Source organism: Catharus ustulatus, chromosome 28 (assembly GCF_009819885.2).
Source record: "Catharus ustulatus isolate bCatUst1 chromosome 28, bCatUst1.pri.v2, whole genome shotgun sequence".
Lineage (NCBI taxonomy): Eukaryota > Metazoa > Chordata > Aves > Passeriformes > Turdidae > Catharus > Catharus ustulatus.
Window position 1 is genome coordinate 5063584 of NC_046248.1, and position 19452 is coordinate 5083035.

The 19452-nt window shown below is 42.8% G+C and overlaps 1 protein-coding gene across 1 annotated transcript; it reads left to right on the forward strand.

Annotated features, from left to right (window-relative positions):
- Positions 1–1486: 1486 nt before the first annotated feature.
- On the forward strand, positions 1487–12394 carry LOC117008203 (NF-kappa-B inhibitor zeta-like). Its single transcript, XM_033081878.1, has 14 exons — positions 1487–1999; positions 3776–3897; positions 4353–4401; positions 4660–4706; positions 4846–5230; positions 5381–5470; positions 5741–6071; positions 7821–7926; positions 8141–8287; positions 9102–9162; positions 9255–9421; positions 9491–9601; positions 9906–10017; positions 10321–12394. Exons 1-14 carry the CDS (start codon positions 1753–1755, stop codon positions 10329–10331), a joined length of 1986 nt encoding a protein of 661 aa, XP_032937769.1. The 5' UTR covers positions 1487–1752; the 3' UTR covers positions 10332–12394.
- The last annotated feature ends 7058 nt before the right edge of the window (positions 12395–19452 follow it).

A 19452-nucleotide genomic window follows, 5' to 3' on the forward strand; every position in this document is an offset into this window, starting at 1 on the left:
ACTGGGAGCTTGGCTGGCTGTGATCCCTGACCTGCTGGGGTTCACAGGTAAGGGAGGGCTGCCCTGGGGGTGAGCCCAGGCTCCAGCCGTGCCTCTCCCTCTTCCACTCGTGCTCCCAGCTCCAAATTCAGCTCCATCCACTGGCAGCAATCATCTGTGGGGCAGGGAGCCAGGGAAGAGCCACTGCAATGCAGATCAGCTCCTGTTTCCCTGCTTGTTCTACAAGCATCCAATCTCCTTTGATCAATACCTGAATAATCCTTTCAACATCCCTGAGCCTGCAGCTGCTGCTGCCAGGGCAGAGAAAGCAGGAGATGGGATTGTCCAGGTCAGGGACAGGAGTCACCAGCTTCAATTCTAACACAAATGTGATGTTGTTCTTTTAAATCTGCCCCAGAGAGTGGCTGCTCTCTGCCCAGGCTGATGTCAAAGATGATATTGCTTGGGATTAAATCTGGAATGCTTTCCAGGACACAGCCAGGGAAGAAGATGCAGCTGATAACATCATAATCCTTTTTTTCAATCTAGGTACTTAAGAGAAATATCTGCTTGTTCCCGTTGAAATGGCACAGCCCACAAGGTGAAATCCATTTCCCAGGGACATGGGAATGGAGCTTAGATCTGATCCCGAGATCTGACAGATTTCCTGTAAGAAGTGGAAATAGATTTCCTACCAGAAGTGTCCCCATTTGCCATGGTTTAACCCCTGTGGTACCAAATTCCCCACAGTCACCCTGGCAGGATGGGGAGAAAGCTGTGAGAAAGTTAAAAAAAAAAAAAAAATGAGATAAGAACAGTTCAATAAATTAAATAATTGGATGAAATGAGAGGTGGGGGTGAGAGAGATAAATAAACTCCAATTAAAAAATAAACTCCAATTAAAACAATAATCACAAGGCAGTCCCCCACCAGCTGCTGCCCTGAAATTGGTGCCTCAATCCCAATTTAAATCCTGGGTATGACTTTTCCCAGTATGGGATGTCCCTTTGTCCCTTTTGGCTCAGCTGTCCTGGCCGTGCTCCCTCACAGCTCCTGCCTGGGAAAATTCAAATTCCCTGATTTGGGGGAAGCACAACTGAGCAAGCACTGCAGCATCACTTTGGTATCAAAAGTATTCTGCTACAAATCCAAAACCCAGCACTGCACCAGCTACTGAAAACAAAAATCAATTTATCAACCTATCAACCTATCCTGGTTTTTGACTGAAAATAATTTTTGAGCATTCCCAAAACATTTAATTAAGAATCTCCTACTACTTTACTCACTTGCACAACCCTAAGACAGAGGTTGTGCAGAAGGAGAAAATTTAATTTTTTCTGTTTCACACAGCAGGAAAAAAAAAAAAAATCTTTTTTCACCGTGCTGTTAAGCTTTTTCTTGGGAAAACTCATTTGTTCATCAGCTGCTCAGGACTGTCAGGAAGGAGGGTGGAGCCTTCCCAGGCTGCCGTCCTCCAAACCCTACCTGGGTATAAAGAGCAAAGCAGAACTGCAGCCAAGAAACTCTCAAAAGCTGCTTCCACTGCCTGCTGGGATTCCAAGGCTGCTTTCATTCTTCCCCTGCTGGAACTTGCTGCTCCAAAGACAAGAGGGAAGCTGGACTCAGCTAATTACGTTGGAGGATTAATTACATTGCCATGGTCTCCATGTGATACTGGATTGATTTTTATTTTTTATTTTTTTATTTTTAAACACAACTGGACAGGGTTTTTTCCCTCCATCTTTTCTCTGCACACACACACACACAGTGGAGATGTTGCAAACAGTGTGCATGAGTCCTGAGCTCCTTGTCCACCCAAACATGAGTGAAAGTGAAATCTGTGGCTACAGCCCAGGCCAGGGATCCCCACTGCCTGGAGAAACTGCCAGTCCCAAGAGCTGCTTCCAGCAGAGCCCATCTCTGCCAGACTCTGGATTAACTGAGCTCAACGTTGCGAGTCCCAAGATCTACCACCCTCCTCCTCCTCCCTGCAAACCTCCAGGGATGCCTGCTCCTGCTGGTAAGAGAAAAATCTTTATTCCCATTTCCTATTTGGTGCTCTCTGCACCAGCTGGGGCTCTGAGAGCACAAACCAGGCTCGACAATGTCAGAGATGTTCCCCTGCTCAGCCTTGGCTGGGTTTTGTTGTGTTTTGCTGCTGAGCTCAGAGATTGCTCTGCTTTCCACAGGATGCCCAATATTCCATCCTTTCTGTCCATTTGCATTCTGAATTGCGAGTTTGGTTCTGAGCTAACAGCCAGGTGATAGATGTGACCTGAGTTATTAACATTTCAAAGTCACAGGAAAGTGTTGGGTGAATCATTGCCTCTGCAGGGTCCTTCAATTTCTGGGATATTCCTGATCCACCACTGGAAAAACTCTTCCCAGATAACACCATATTACAATCTTATCGCTTGTTATAAATCTTCCCAAAGAAACCTTTAAAATAATCTACAAACACCAAATAATTCATTATCAAAACAGGAATCTCTGAAAAAAAAAGTAATAATTTCCAGAGCAGCCTGAGAAACAAACTCTGCTTTTCGAGCTGTGAGTGTTTGGATTATTCAGCGCTAGGTTAAACACTGAGAGGTGTCAGAACTCTCAGCCCATCTCCCTTGCACAGGCACCATTTGCTGCTGGGATTCGCCTCCCTGCTGCTGCAGGGGTGTCAGCTCTCGTCGCCTGGGGCAGCCAAGGGAAACAAAATCACGCAACAAGAAACCACATCTTGTGGGGCTGGTTCCCCTGCCAGGATTGCCTCCTCTCACACATCCCAGCAGCTCCTTCCCATCTGGGAGCTCCCCTCCACAGCTCAGGAATATTGGTTCATGTTTTATTTAACAGCACCAGGAGCTGCTGGCCCAATGCTCCTTTTTCATTCCAGTTTGTGTTGTTTAATCCTGAGTTGTGTTTTTTATTCCAGAAAGCTCCACTGGATGGATCCTGCTCTCAGGATCCCACACTCTGCTTCCCAAAGCCCAGGCTTTCCTTGGAGCTGTGCCTTTCTCCATTTTATGGGGAAAATCCTGATGGAATGCATGAAATCTGTAATTTTTTAATGGTGATGTGTGTCACTGAATGCATTTTGTAGGAAGTGATTCCAAGCAGGGGGACACACAAGGCAGGGACGTGAATGCCAGCGTTACATAAAAGGTGTTTCAAAAGCCAATGGATTTAAGCTCCTAATCTGGGCAAGTCTTTCAAGTTTGGGGATGCAGGCACCAGATGCAAGGAGACCTAACACAAACAATCAGAGAGCAGCTTGTTTTGACAAAGAGAGAGCCTGTTTGGACAACGAGGTATATTCTCAAATAACTGTTTAATTTCAGTGCAGAAAATCATTGTTTCACTTTGAATCACACAAAAACCTCCAAGCACTGAGAGCCACGGGGGAAAGCCACTGGACAGAGCATCCCTATCTTAATTTGGAACAAATCCTGCTCCTTTGTTGTTGCACTGATAACAATTCAGCAAACCACAGGACAGGAAACTGCAAAGGCAGATTTACCACAACACAGGCAAATCAGAATGTGAGAGAAGCAGAGACCTAAACACTGCTGACACATCCCCCAAAAACAAATCCACGCTCTGTGGCATGCAGGAAAACTGAGGAGGAGTTCATTAAAGGAAAAATCATTGAGCAGAGCCAAGGAACGTGCAGGGAGATGTGGAAATTTCCCAGAACTGATGATGAACACGGGAATCAGAGCTCTCTCCTGACCTCATCCTCCCACCCTTCCCCACCAGCTCAGACCATTGTGTTACTTTCAGCATCGTGTTGTGACTTTTCCAGACTCTGAACTTAGCTCTGATCCCCCTCAGAAGCGCTACATGGGTGTGAGAGTGAAGATGCCAGTGCGGGAATTGCTGAGGAAAATCCGACTTTCCAAAGGCTTGGACCCAGCTCCCGGCAAGGTGAGAAAATCCCTGGGGTTGGGAGGGTTCCTGGTGCCCACAGCCACACCCCACTGAGCCTCCTGGAGGGGTCAGACCTGCCTCTTCCAGCCACCAAATCAATGCTTTTGGTAAAGGTGGAGAATAAACCAAATTTCAAACAGTTTGGTTGGGCTAGGAGCAGTTCTGAGTTCTGGAGCTCATCCATGCCATGGATGCTGGATGTCAATCAAGGCAAAGATGGCCCAATAAACAGTAAAAATATTGCTCCAGAACCTGCAAAAAGTTGCTGATAACCTCCCAGGGTGCTGTAAAGATCCTTATAAAGCTGCCATGAATTACCCAAATCTCTGCACCTGCAGCCCCACAGCACAGGAGGCAATTTCACTCTGTCCCTGTTACAATATTTGCCCCTGTCTCATCTTCTCCTCCCTGTGAGCATCTCACATTGAAGCTGGGTGGTTTTGTCTCCTCAGGAAGCCTCATCAGTGAAGATGGTAACCAAAGGATCCTCAGGAAAAACAGGTTTGGAAACGCCTCCCTTGGTAACAGAGCCTCCTTTTCTAGTAGGATCATCAGTGTGAGGTACCCAGAGAGGCAGAGCACTGCTCATGGGCAGTGATCCCTGCTGCTCCCTCCATTCCAGCTGTGCAGCACCACCCTCCTGCCTTATCCAGCTGTGATCTGGGGCAGCACTGATGGGAAGCTCTGCTCTCTGTGTGCCTCGCTCAGCTCTGAACCTTTTCTTTTCTTCTCTCTCTCTTTTTTTTTTTTTCCTTCCAGCAGAGAAGAGAAGAACTCACCCTTATACAGAGAAACAGCTTAGACAGGTATGCAGAACACCCTGAACCCCTCTGTGCCAGGCTCCTGGGGCAGAATTCCTGTTCTATCACCCAGGGAGAACAGGACACTTCATGTCTGCTTCCCTCCCCTTCCTTCCACCCTGCCCTCCTCCTGTTGCTGTTTCAGAGCAAGCAGAGCGCTGGGCAAACCCCCAAAGGCTTGGAGGACCTCGACATCCTGGTGGAGGTGCTGCAGGAGGATCTGAGCAAGAGCCAGCTCAGGGAGGAGCCGCAGCAGCCCGTGCCAGGCGGGTTTGGGCAGGGATTCTCCAGGGATCTGCAGAGCTGGGAACGCCTGGGGAGCCCGGCAGAGCTGCACCCCCAGCCCTGCTGGGGAGATTTCCACCCCATCCTGCGGGGCCAGGCTGAGCCTTCCTCCCCTGGAGAGGGGGAAAGCATCCCAAGGTCTGGAATGTTCTCCGGGACGGGCGGCAAAGGGAGCGGCTGGTGGGTGCAGGATGCTCTGCTGAGCTCCCACCAAGGCTTTGCACAGAATTCTCCAGCCCAGGAAGGTTTCCCAAGGAATTCTCCAGCCCAGGAAAGTATCCTGAGGAATTCTCCATCTCAAGAAGGCTTTTCCAGGAGTTCTCTGTCCCAGGAAGTTTTCCCAAGGAATTCTCCACCCCAGGAAGGTTTCTCCAGGAATTCTCCACCCCACGAAGGTTTTCCAAGGAATTCTCCATCCCAAGAAGATTTCCCAAGGAATTCCCCACCCCAGGAAGGTTTCCCCAGGAATTCTCCAGCCCAAGAAGGTTTCCCCAGGAATTCTCCATCCCAGCAAAGCTTCTCCAGGAATTCTCCATCCCAAGAAGGTTTCCCCAGGAATTCTCCATCCCAGGAAGGTTTCCCAACAAATTCTCCATCCCAGGAAAGTTTCCTGAGGAATTCCCCATCTCAAGAAGGCTTTTCCAGGAGTTCTCCATCCCAGGAAGGTTTCTCCATGAATTCTCCACCACAGGAATGTTTCCCCAGGAATTCTCCACCCCAGGAAGTTTTCCCAAGGAATTCTCCATCCCAGGAAGGTTTCCCCAGGAATTCTCCATCCCAGGAAGGTTTCCCAAGGAATTCTCCACCCCAGGAAGGTTTCCCCAGGAATTCTCCATCCCAAGAAGGTTTCCCCAGGAATTCTCCACCCCAGGACACTCCTGCTCTCCCCAGCCCTGCAGAGCTGCTGTTGGAATCTCACAGGGGCTCTCCAGAAGTTCAGGGACATTTGAAGCCATCCCCAAATTCCTTCCCCCAGCAGGACCTCTCTGCCCTCTCCTTCTTCCAGTTCCAGCTGCACAGGGAGGAAATTTTGCTGAGGAACATCCCAGAGGAGAAGTTGCTGGCTCCTGATGAAAATGGCAACAGGTCCTTGATTTTTCTGTAAAAATACATTAATTTCTGTCCCCTGGGGCATCACTTTGCTCTGACCTCTCATCAAAAGCTCAAGGGAAAGCTCAAACTTGAACCAATGCACAGAATTTTAGGCAGATGTTAAAAATAGAAATGCTCCATATTTGCAGTCATATTCCTGAGCTACAGCTGACATCAGGATAAATTCAGTGTGTTAAAATATTTAAGGAGGAGAGGTATGTGCAGGGATTCACAAGAGAATTAAAATCAAGCAAAATAAGTACTGGGAAAATAAAATGAAAAAAAAAATCTTTTCCACACTGCAGACACCCTCAGGGTAATTATTTGTATTATTAACTGCTTAAAAAATGGATGGGAGGATTACCCAAAAACACAAACTGGAGCACAAAGAACTGGGAGAGGCTGTTCTGCTGGAAATGGAAGGAAAACAAAGTTTTTCCTGATCCCAGTATTGCCCTGGAACTGGCTGAATCTGGAGAAAATAGCTATTTATAAGAAAAAAATAAAAATATCTAATAATGGTCCATGAGTTTAGGGAGATTGGGATAGCTGGTATCAAATCATGGAAAGCATGGCATCATTTATGAATTATCTGAGTCCTGGGAGAAAGAGAGAAATTCCTGTCCCAAATTTAAAATATTGATTACCCCACAAAGGGAGAGCCAAGCTCAGCACTTCCCTGAAGTGCCATGTTCCATTCAGAATAATGATTTATTATTATAAAATCAAATTTCACCTTTCAGCAGTTATGTAACCCAGCAAACAACGAATAAGAGACCTGTTCACATATTTCCTGCAATTTTTTAAAGGATGCACACAAATTCCTCAGGCATGAAGGAATCTGATCACAATTAAGAAATTAAGAGATTTTTACTCCCATGTTAAGGTATAATTCACAAGCAAAAAATTCTAAAACTCACTTTTATAAAGATTCTACACTCAAAAGAACACTCAAAGCACAAATTAAAGATCATTCTGAGTTCTGCTTAATGGTGAACAAAAATCCATTTAAAAAAAACCTTAAAAAATCCCTAATCCAACCAAACAAAAAACCACCCCAAAAAACCCCAAACACAGCAAGAAATGCCAGAGTTGTTCAGTTCTATTTAAGGATATTTTGCTACAAGATAAGGGAAGAACAAATAAATAAATGCAATCAATGCCTGCATTAATTTTTTCCTCCCTGAGGAAAGGAAGACATGCTGAAATTTATAATTTCAAATTTTATAATTGAAATATATTTATGGATAATTGATATATCAATAGAGTCTTTTTGGGGTGAAATTCAGTAGAAACTGAATTTTGCATTTTTGAAAATTTACTGTTTTCAGTAGTTCAGTGAGACTGAGCACAGAGGAAATTGAGTTCTCCTCCTCCACAGGACGCAAATCCAGTCTGGAAATTTTTCTTTTAAGAGCAGGTTTCCCTTCTGTTGGTTTTTGGGGATCTTGCCCCCTTTTCCCTGCACAGACAGAGATTTTGGGCAGTGAGGAATCGTTGATTAACTCCTGGAGAGCAAAAAGGGAGGAGCAAGAAATCCTGGCAGGCAAAACCATCATTGTTACCGCAGAGAGAAACAAATAATTTGGTTTATTGTGAGGAACATCCCAAGATTTCAGTATTTCCCAGCATTTTATACTTTAAAACACACTCTGCCTGTTATTTTGGGGTGTTGTAACCCCTCCTTTGGGGGTTTAACCTCTCCTTTCTCTGGGGATTGTTCCCAACTGAGTTTTTTTCCAGGCTGCTGCACAAGGCTGTTGCCCAGGGAAGGAGAGCTCTGACTTTTGCCCTGGCCCAGAGATTTGCATCCCTCAACAAGATCGACGAGAAGGATGCAGAGGAAAGGGTAGGAGGCTGATTTGCCATGAAAAAAAAATCATTTTTTATCACATGCAAGCCTCTTTCAAACCTCAAGGGAAAATGGGAATGGGAGGGAATGATGGAGCACAAGTGGGAACAGAGCCCCAAAATCCCAACTCCCCGCTTCACTACCTAAAAAATGTTGTTTTAAAACCATTTTTGCTTTTCACTGCAACTCTCTGCCCTTCTTCCCTTCTCAGACTGCTTTACATCTTGCTGCAGAAAAGAACCAGCACCTGATGGTGAGTGACCTGATCTCCCTGGGAGCCAACGTCAACGAGCAGGACAGAGCTGGCAAAACTCCCCTGCACCTGTGTGCAGAGAACGGATACCTGCGAGTTCTGGAGGTAAACTGGGTGTTATGTTGGGCAAAAATGGAGAAAAAGTAAATAATACTGGTGATTTAAATAACCCAGGGTATTCCATCTGGTGTGGTTTCGTGTGGGAATATTTATGGGGGTGATGGGCAGGATGGTTGGGACAAACTGAGAGATTTCTATAGGCAGGTCCTGGAGTTTGCAGTTTGTTTTATAGGGAAATAAACAGGTAAAGAGGGCTCTGCTCAGAGCTGCCAGCTCAGAGAGGGAGCAGGAGAGTGTGGGGTGGTAGGAGTTTGAGTAAGAGAATGAGGTAAAAGAGATAGGAGCTAAGAGAAAAAATAAAGAGCTAAAAGAGAGAATAAAGACAGAGAATAAAAGAGAGCGACTTTCCCATTACAATACAATAAATCATCTTCCATGTTGAATATTCTAATTTCCACTAACCAATCTAATACAAGATACAGATTCTCTAACATTTGCATGCAGCCTATAGAATTCACTATATTCCCATGTTTTGCTGCTTTCTTATCTCCAAACCTTATCTCAGACCCTTCCTGTCATGCCAGGAGAGGTTCTTTGGTATTTGTGACATCTGGCATTATCTAAACAAAGGAAGGAGCCTTCAAACATCCACATTGCTGCTCTCAGACACACAGTTGAAAGCTGCTATCATTTTTATCTCACTTATGGTTTCCATATCCTCAAAACCCTTTGCTGGACAATCTCATTTATAAGGTTTTCCTGATTCATCCTCTCCGACAATTCCAGAGGGATTTGGGGGAGGAAAAGGCAATTTGGCACTGCCACAGGTCGGGAATCACCTGGATATTCTTCATTCCAGGTCCTGAAGAGCTGCAAGGAGCACGGGGTGTGTGTGCAGGTGGATGTGCCTGACCACTGTGGTAAGGGGCAAAGCTGAGCTGGGCTGGGCTTAGATCCCAAATCTAGACACACAGGCTCAGCTCAGGTGCTGGATTTTATTTTCCCTTTGCAGGTCTCACAGCCCTGCACTGTGCTGCCCTGGCCCACACCGTGCTGGTGGCAGAATCGCAGAGCCCAGGCAGGGACAGCAGCGCCGGGAGGTTCCTCAGGCTGCGGAAAAACCAAATCCTGGAGGGAATTGTGTGTTTGCTCCAGATGGGAGCAGAGCCCCAGCTGCAGGTGAGGAGCACAGCAGGAGCTCTGCCCTGCTCTCAGTGCTCCCAGCTCAGGATTTGCTGTCACCTGCAGGTCCTGAATTCCTGTCCAGCCTCTGCTGCCTGCCTCAGACTGCAGGAGAACACAGAGCTCATGTGTCTGCTCCAGAGCCATCAACCCCAGGCACTGGATGTTCTCCCAGAGGTAACTAGGGCTGCTTTACACAATGCCTAATTCCAGGATTATTTGCCATGATTGAGCAAATATTCAGTGTTTTAAAAAAAAAAAAAAGTTGCAGCTCTTTTGTCATTTTTTTGCCACTGTCAGATAAGATTTCTCACTAGAGTACATGGAATAAATGTAAAAATATAACAAGATTTCAGACTTAAGGCCCAATTTTAGCTCGCTGGGGTTCTCCCAACAGGAGAGGAAACATAGCAGAGGAAAAAAAATCATTTCAGTGCAGTTCAACTGGAAATTCACTGTTCTGGTCTCTTCACCTGTACAGAGCTGCAGCCTGCTCGATGCTCCCAGAGGAATCCTCGCTCCCCCAGCAGCAGAAAATTTACCTGAACTTTGCTCCTGGGCATCCTCAGACCTCCTTGATGTCCTTCCCAAAGGTATTTTGTGGTGGGAAATGCAGTTCAGGTCGTTGGGGATTTTTGTGGCTCAGTCCCTGCTCTGCCACCCTGCAGAATCATTTGGGGTGGAAAAAAACCCCCAAAATCATTGAGATCAAATCTCCACAGCCTGGATCTGCTCAGCCATTATCCCAACCTTTGGATTTATTCCAAAGTTCTGCCCAGAATTCCTTTTTTTTGCAAACCTGACCCAAAAGAAGTCAGAAAATGGGGGAATAAATAACCTGTGCCTTCAGCAGGAACAGCTGGGCATGGAGCTGAGATTTTTTGCTTTCCTTGCAGGGAAATGCTGAGAACTCTCCTCACCTGCACCTGGTGGGCCCCCAGCTGCAAGAGAATAACCAGAGGACAGACAGTAAAATACAGAATATATTATATCAATCTTGAACTGACTGCTGGAAAGATCTCACCTGGACCCAGAACTAAAGAGCAAAGCGATGAATGAGGGAAATCCTCAGTGCAGAAAATTCAGAAATTCAGTGTTAGGTGCTCCAGGAAGAATTAGATCTTCATTTTCTCACAAATTTCTGCTTCCCTGCTCAGGTCTGAGGTGTAGCTGCCCTGCAGTCTGGAGCTCTGATGGTTTTTCATGCAGGTGTTCAGCCCAAGAAAAGGATTTGAACCATCCAGGGCTTAGTCTCGAGGGTTTCAGTCTAAAATTCTTCTCTACACTCCAAATTCAATGTTCAGACAGACTGAAAATCTGTCATTTTAAACACAAGCTCTGGGAATTCAGAGCCTGATGAGTTCTATTTAATATTTTCTGCAGTCTGGCTCTGCATTTGGCCAAGGCTGGAGTGCTCACACTTTAAGGAAGTCTCACAGTGAAGTCCTTCCAAAATAAAACATCGTGCTGAGCATGTTTTTTCTCAACAAAACTCAAGCTTTTTATTTGTGCAATCAGAATTTTGCACCCATTGTGGGCTGTGGGTGAAGTCTGGGACAAAGTGTTTGGAATCAGCTCCTTTCTGGCAGATCTAACAGAGGATTTTACCTCTGTGAAATTTAAAAATACAACAGCAGCTTTGGAAGGATCGTTTTTTACACAAAGCTGGGAGCAGAACAAGGAGCTGGAATGATTCTGAAAACCAAATTATTCAGTGGAATCACTACTAACTAGACACTTTTTATTTTTAATTCTTTCTTCCCAGACTGACTCTCCTTTCATTTTACCTTCTGGTTGCGAGTTTGCTGGTTTCTATGAAACTTCCCTGTTTGCTACATAGGGAGCAATTCTACTTTTACAGAACTTAAACCCAAAAAAACAAAAAAAAAAACCCCAAAAAACTGATCCAGGAGCCCCTCACGTGTCTCCTGTTGAGGAAAATGGGAGATTTCCCACGTGAAACCACTGCAGGATCCAGTGTTAAGTACTCAGCATCTTTGGGGAATGTTTTTAATGAACCCTTTGGATTTGCTTCTCAAAAAAAAAAAAGAAAAAAAAAAAAAGTTATTTTTGTGTTATGGGGTTTCCTCAAGTGTTAAGCTCCAAGAGCTACATTGCACAAGGTGAATTAATTGGAGAGGTGGCAGTGTTGGAGTGAATTCCAATGGGATTTGGGTCACAGCCTGTGATCCTGATAACCTGAACAGCTACAGAGTTCTCTTTTGTGTTTGCTCTAGTCTGAGTGAGACATAATAATTCATAATCTTTCAGTATTTCATTAAAATCTATATATATATAATGTTATTCTCATGATGAGTTGCATAACTCATCCTCCTCCTTCCCAAGCTTTCCCTCATGTTTTAATAATCTGAATTCTTTTCTTTTCCCCAGGTTTTATAGATATTTTTCCTCCCTGATTATTTCTCTCTGTCCCTCCATCACTGCTCATCCTTCCTTCTGTTTTATTTTAACTCACATCTCATTTAACTCGCTTTTTATTCATTTGGAGACAATTAAGGAAGAACTTCTGGGTTAGCTCAGCTTCCATTTGTGGGATTGAAGGGTCAGATCCAGCTCTTTATTCTCATTATAAACTGACCAGGAAATTCCACATCACCAGGGTGAAGCAGTGTTGAATAAAGAACATCCATAAGCAGGGAAAAAACCTGAATTTTCTCATAGTATTTCTTTAAAAAACATAGAAAACTCTCATTTATAATACATTCATCATTAACACACATTCCTAGATTAATGCAGCATTAATCTTTTAGCCATGGGAAGCATTCAGGTGAAAGGACAGGAGTATTAAACTGTTCACATAGAAATCATTTATTCAATATACTCAGAGATGAGCTTGCTTCTACAGAGTATTCTACCACAGTTATCCAGCAATTGCATTGTTAGTAGATTGCTTCACAATGTTTCACTGCTCCTTCCTGCCAATAAATACATTTATTTCGTGCAAATACATTTATTTCATTCATTAATTTTGGTTTTTTCTGTACTTTTCTGTCTTTGGTGCAGCAGGAACCCAACCCCTGTTTGCTTTCCAGCCTCCAAAATCCGTCCCTGAAACTCTGATTTGCTGCAATCACCACGATTGCACCAAAGACTCTCCCCCAAGGCTCCTGGATTTTGCCCAAACATTTTCTCACCTCCCAGAGCCCCAAATCCTCAGCTGAGGAGCCCAGGGACTGCTGCCCACTCGAGCAGAGAATGTCAGGCACAGAACAATGCCATGATTGTCAGCAAACCACAGGCAGGCAAAGAAAATAAATTATATTAAAAAAAAAAAAAAAACACAACTAATTCCTTCTAGCAGACAAACAAAACAAATCTGATCTTTTAAGATGATGAGCCAAGAAAAGAGCCAGAAGTGGGGGGTGTGGGACACTGAAGAAAACAATCCACATTGGGATGAAAATAATCCATTTAGAGAATATTTTTGAGAGTGTGGGCGAACAGCTGCCCCTCAGGAAGGAATATTGACATTTTTTCTGCATTTCCCATCACTCCACTTCTCTCCCCACGTGCTGCCAGCCAGGCTGGAGCTGCCAAAATCCTGAGCCAGGGAGGAGGGAGAGGCTGAGCCCCTTGGCAGCTTTGGGTTCTTTCAGAGCAGTCTCACCCATCGAGTTTTCTTTCTTTTTTTTTTCTTTTTTTTTTTTTTTCCTGCTTGCTTTGTGGCTGGGGGAAGTTGGAAGGAGAAGGATCCAGTTGAAAGGCAGGCGTGTTCCTGCAGCTGTGGGGAGCAGAAATCTGGAGGAGGGAGTCCTGAAAAGTGAGCAAGTCTGGGATTTCCAAAGGGGAGTGTGGTGGGGAGAGAAGGGGAAGGGAAAAGGGGAAAAAAGGGGAAATGGAAAATGGGAAAGGAAAAGGGAAAAGGGAAAAGGGAAAAAAAGAGGATAAGGGAAAAGGGGGGGAAAAGGAGAAAGGGAAAATGGGGGAAAAAGGAAAAGGGAAAATGGGAAAAAAAGGAAAAAGGAAGAGGGAAAAGGGAAAAAGGAAAAAAAAGAGGATAAGGGATAAGGGAAAAGGGGGGGGAAAGGAAAAGAGAAAAGAAAAAGGAAAAGGGAGAGGGAAAAAAGGGATAAGGGATAAGGGAAAAGAAAAGGGGATAAAAGGGAAAAGGGAACAAAAAGGGAAAAGGGGAAAAAAGGGCAAAGGAAAAGGGGAAAAGGGCTGTGTCTCACTGGACATGGACAGCAGAGCTCTCATGTCATTGTGGAGCCTCAGCCTCCTCATTTCATCAATGTTTACCCCAAAATTTTGTTTTTCCTGAGGAAAAAATCCATTTTTACCACCTGGGAGCTGCAGGATGTGCCATAAAAAAATTCCTTCTGTCTTGGCCACAATCAGGCTGCCCCTCCAGCCATCCCTACATGTTTATATCCACCTTGAGGGGCCCAGCTTTGGCTTAGCAGCAGGATTTCAGTGGGTAAAGCATCACTGCCCAGGTATAAAACCCCAAGAAAACATTCCCCAGCTGGCATCAGGAGAGCCCCAGGCACTGCTCTGCTCCCTGCTCGGTCCTGGAAGCTGCTACACCCATGAGAATCCTGCCTGGGTAGGTCCCAGCTCTTAATTATCTCTGGTTGTTATCTCAGTCCAGCAGCAGCAGCCCCAGAAGTTGACTGAAGTATTGTTTTTTCCAAGCAGAAGGAGATCTCCAGGCACAGAGAGGTGTGAGGAGCACCCACAGAAACCCTCACACCAAAATCCAGAATCAACACCCAGCAGGAGCTGACACAAAATCTCAGGATTGAAACCCTCAGCCTGGGCTTTGTTTGGAATGAAACCCCCTGGGTCCCTGTGCTGCTGGTGAGAAAGCAGGTTTTGAATCCTGCACAATTATTTCTAGAAAGGCATTTGCAGCTAATTGTGTGCTAGAGGCAGAGGAACACACACCAACCTGCCTTCAAAGCCAAAAAATATTTTCACCCTCACAAACCCCACACTCGAAGCATTTTGGAGTCCATGAAGCACAGCCTGATTAAAAATTGAATTTTCACTTCCTTCAGCAGCTCTTTCTGCTGCTTCCCCAGAGGTTCTGTAGGATTAAAAAAAAAAAAAGAAAAAGTTGGGGTTTGTTTGCTGTGATGAAATCATTTACATGATTAATTTTAATTAAGAAAAAGCCTGCTAGAGAGGAAGCAATGGTTATCTGAAATAAAAAAAGCAGGAATTAACAATCCAGGGCTTGAGGCTGGCCAGCCTGTGGCTCCTCTCCCCAGGTGTGTTCCCTGCTGGCTGCTGTGACCTTTCCATTTCCCTGGAATCATTACTCACACACCAGGGCAACCCCTGCCCTGATATTCCAGCCTGATAAACTTCTGCAGAAGTTCTTCGAGCTGTTTGCTGAGGTGAGGAACTGTGAAAGTCCATCCTGGTGACATTCACGCCGTGCCAGAGGCTGCTCCAGCACTGCACTTGATTTTCTTTCCTCGCTATTCAATTCCACTTGTCTGTTAAAAACAACAAACCTCAGCTGCACGCCGTCAATGATTAAATAAATTTGGGGTTTAACTTTTCACATCACCTCCTCCCCTAGAATCAGAGCTGCAAAGATAAAATATGCATTTTAATCCATCTATTTATAAAATTTATATTTTAACCCATCCATTTATTAAATTTCGATTTTAAACCATCTATTTATAAAATTTAAATTTTAACCCATCAATTTATTAAGTTTCTATTTTAACCCATCTATTTATAAAATTTATATTTTAACCCATTCATTCATTAAATTTCCATTTTAATCCATCCACTTATAAAATTTATATTTTAACCCATCTATTTATCAAATTTCTATTTTAATCCATCCATTTATTAAACTTCTATTTTAATCCATCCATTCATTCATAAAATTTATAAAACATTCCCATTGCAAAAACACAACTACAAAGCCCAAGTGAAAATAAAACACTTCCAGTCTCTGTCTGTGGGATTTCCATAAATTCTGAGTTCTCTTTGGCCTCCATCCTCATTGGTTTAAATTGAAATTGTGATTCAGTTGATTTTGCAGGGTTATCTCAGAATAACCAGCCCTCAGGGCTGTTTTTTGGTTTTTCACACAGAAATCCAATCCCAAGTGCTAAAAGGGAAAAAAATAGAAATAAACCATGGGGATGGGAAGGAAAAGAAAAAGAAATTTTGCCACTTTCCCAGGGAAAAAATAGAAATAAACCATGGAGAGGGGAAGGAGAAGAAAAAGAGATTTTGCCACTTTCCCAGGGAAAAAAATAGAAATAAACCATGGAGATAGGAAGGAAAATAAAAGAAATTTTGCCTCTTTCCCAGCCCCAGTCCTTGGGTGGTGACAAAGCCACAGGTTCAAGACAAGCTGAATTTTTTAGAGTTCCTTGAGGGCATTTCCTGCAAGAGCCACCCCAGGTCTCTTGGCTTTGTCCCAAAAGTCCCTGCCCAGCCTTTCCCTAGAAGTCCTAAAAAAAAATAATTTCATCACTTCTACAAACTCCAAACCAAGGGTCACTGAACCCTCCTTCAGCAGAGCCAAATCTGCTGTGAATAAAGTTTGGGGAGTGAAGGCTGGGTGGGGAAAAAAATAATAATAATTTATACAAAGGCTCATCAAATATTTACATATCAAAATATTCCACTTGTGGCTCCTTTGGCTGAGAAACTTCTGTGAGGTTTTGCAGAGGAATAAAACCCAAATTTGGCTTGTCTGACTTGCTCAACCGTGGGTGTCACAGAAAAATCTTGTTCAGATGCTGTGGAATGAAAATAAATAATTTCAAAGCGTGGTGGCCAGGAAGAAAAATAGCTAAAAATAAGCTAAAATAAGCTAAAATTAGCTAAAAATGGCTTTAAAACAGCTAAAAATAGCTTACAAGTGGCTAAAAATAACTTTAAAATAGCTAAAAATTGTTTAAAAATAATTAAACAATAATTCTAAAATAGGTAAAAAAATAGCAAAAAAACCCCCCTAAAAATAACTAAAAGTAACTTAAAAATAGGTAACAAATCGCTAAAAAAGAGCTAAAAATAGCTAAAAAATAACTTTAAAGTAGGTTTAAAAATGGCTAAAACATAACTAAAAATAACTTTTAAAATAGCAAAAAAATAGCTAAAAAATAACCAAAAAATAACTTTAAAATAGCTAAAAAATAGCTAACCCCCCTAAAATAACTTTTAAAAAGCTAAAAAATAACTAAAATAAAATTTTAAAATGACAAGAATCTTGTGTAACAGAGACTGAAAATCCCAGTGATTAATTCAGCAAGAGGAAAATAACAGAATCCCAAACCAAAATAATGATTTGAGTTTAAAATCTCTTAAAAAAGACCTTTAAAATTTCCCACCTCCCAGAGCTGCTTTTGTTTTGCTCTTTTCAGGAGCTCCTTGAGCTGCTGTGTAATTTTCCTGCTCAATAATAAGAAATAATAAAATGGATTAAATACTGTTTAGCCAATGGCTGATTTCCCAATTTCCATTGAAAACTGAACAGAAAATCTGAATTTTTTTCATTTCCTCCTCTGTTTTGCTGCCCCTTTGCCCGGCAGGAAAGGGAAGGAGGCGATGATTGATATGTGGAAGTGACTCAAGATTAATTCTTAGGTTTGATTGGCCCCAAACATTTTATGGGGCTGTAAAATTCCCAGGAAAACAGCCTTGCACTTGGGATCAGTTCTGGGGAAAAGGAAATTCTGCAAGAGCTTCCTGCAGAAATCACCAGCTATAGAAATATTAATTTATTCTGCTCACAAGGCATTTATTGATTGATTGAATGATTGATTCTGGCCCCATCACTGATTTGTGTGGAATAAATGAAATTTCTCCCAGCTGAACAAAGCTGCAGATTTAGGATTTTCTGCCTGGGAAAGTCAATCCCTCAGGGTTAGAATACAGAATATAATCAAAGGTATCTATTTTATCACTATTTGTTGAGGGTGGGGACAGTGATCCTTATCTCTGGATCTCAAGGGGAGCTCTCAGGAATGGAAAAAGGAAAAAAGGGAAATGTGGCAGCAATTCCCCATCGTGCAGGGAGCCAGGCTGCCCTCTGCCGTGGGAACCACACCAGGCTGGGCTGGCACCTCCTGAACCCAGAAACCTTCAGAGCCACCTCAGAAATCCTTCAAATTCACCCCAGAAACCCTGCAGAGCCACCCCAAAAATGCTTCAGAGCCACCCCAGAAACCCTTCAGAGCCACCCCAAAAATCCTTCAGAACCACCCCAGAAATCCTTCAAAACCACCCCCAAAAATCCTTCAAATTCACCCCAGAAATCCTCCAAAGCCACTCCAGAAATCCTTCAAATTCACCCCAAATATCCTTCAAAGCCACTCCAGAAATCCTTCAAATTCACCCCCAGAAATCCTTCAGAGCCACCCCAAATATCCTTCAAAGCCACCCCAGAAATCCTTCAAAACCACCCCCAAAAATCCTTCAAATTCATCCCTGGAAATCCTCCAAAGCCACACCAGAAACCCGTCAAAACCACCCCCAAAAATCCTTAAAATTCACCCCAGAAACCCTTCAAAACCATCCCCAAAAATCCTTCAAATTCACCCCAGAAATCCTTCAGATCCATCCCTGAATTGTTCTGTAGATGTTAAAAACCAAACAGGGCAATCCAGTTGTAAATTATTAATTTTTCATAGCAAATTCCAGAAATACATCGATTTTTCGACAGCTTTTTGCTTTAGGCTGTGGAGTTGGTGCTGAGCATATCCCAAAACCACGGAGCAAAATTCACACTGAAAACCAGAAATGTCCAATTTTTGCACTGCCCCAGGGAAAGGATTTTTAGGGGTTTATAATCCTGACCCTGAATTAAGTGATGATCCCACATTCACTGATGATCCCTCGTGGTAAAGGAGGATTTTTGGATTTTCCAAAGCCAGGGTTGCTGTGGGGACCCTGAAACTTCAGCTTGTAGAGGAGCAAACTCGAAAATCAGAAAGCAGCACATCCCTGGCCTTATTCCATAGATCCTACATATATATATATATATATATCTCTAAAACATAAGAGAGATATATATATATGTATTCCACATATCCTATATATATATATATATATATATATATATAAAATAATACACACACATCTATATAATGAATATATATTCCATATATCCTATATATATGTAATATAATATAATATAATGTAATGTAATATAATATAATATAATATAATATAATATAATATAATATAATATAATATAATATAATATAATATAACATAACATAACATAACATAATATAATATAATATAATATATGTCTATTCCACATATCCTATATATATAAAAATATAATATAATACATTTATATTCAATTTATCCTATATATATTATATGTATTCCATATATCCTATATATATATACAAAATAAAATATAATACATATATATTCCATATCTCCAATATATGGAATTGTATGGGATATGGGAATACACAAATATTCCTGGCTTGGGCAGAGAACAGCTCTGCTCTGCGACCTGTGGGGCTCAAATATCTCCCATAAATATTTCACAGTAATCTTTGAACTCTCCCTGGCCATGAAATATTCAGCAGGAGAGGAAAGCTCTCCTCACTCCTCTGATGCTCACCCAGTTTGGGCAGTTCAATAAATCCATGGAGTTTTTCCTCTTTTTTTTCTCTCTTTTCCCAGCTTTGCCTGGCATCGGTGGGGAAGCAGAGCTGCAGAAGGATGAGGAATGCCAAAGTGAGATTCACTGCAAAAGGAGGGAGCACAGCCTGCCACTCTGCCCAGCAGGTAATCTGAATTCCTGCATCACTTCAATGCTATAAGCAGCATTTAAAATAGGAAATAAATTCCTGTATCATTTGAATACAATAAACAACATTTCAAAAAATGAATTCCTATATAATTTGGATCCAACAAACAGCATTTTAAATAAGAAATAAATAAATTCCTGTGTCGTTTGGATCCTGTAAACAACATTTTCAATAACAAATTTCTGTATCATTTGGATGCAATAATCAGCATTTCAAAGGTCCCCCATCCCTGATTTTCAGCTCTCCCTGCCCCAGGTGTTT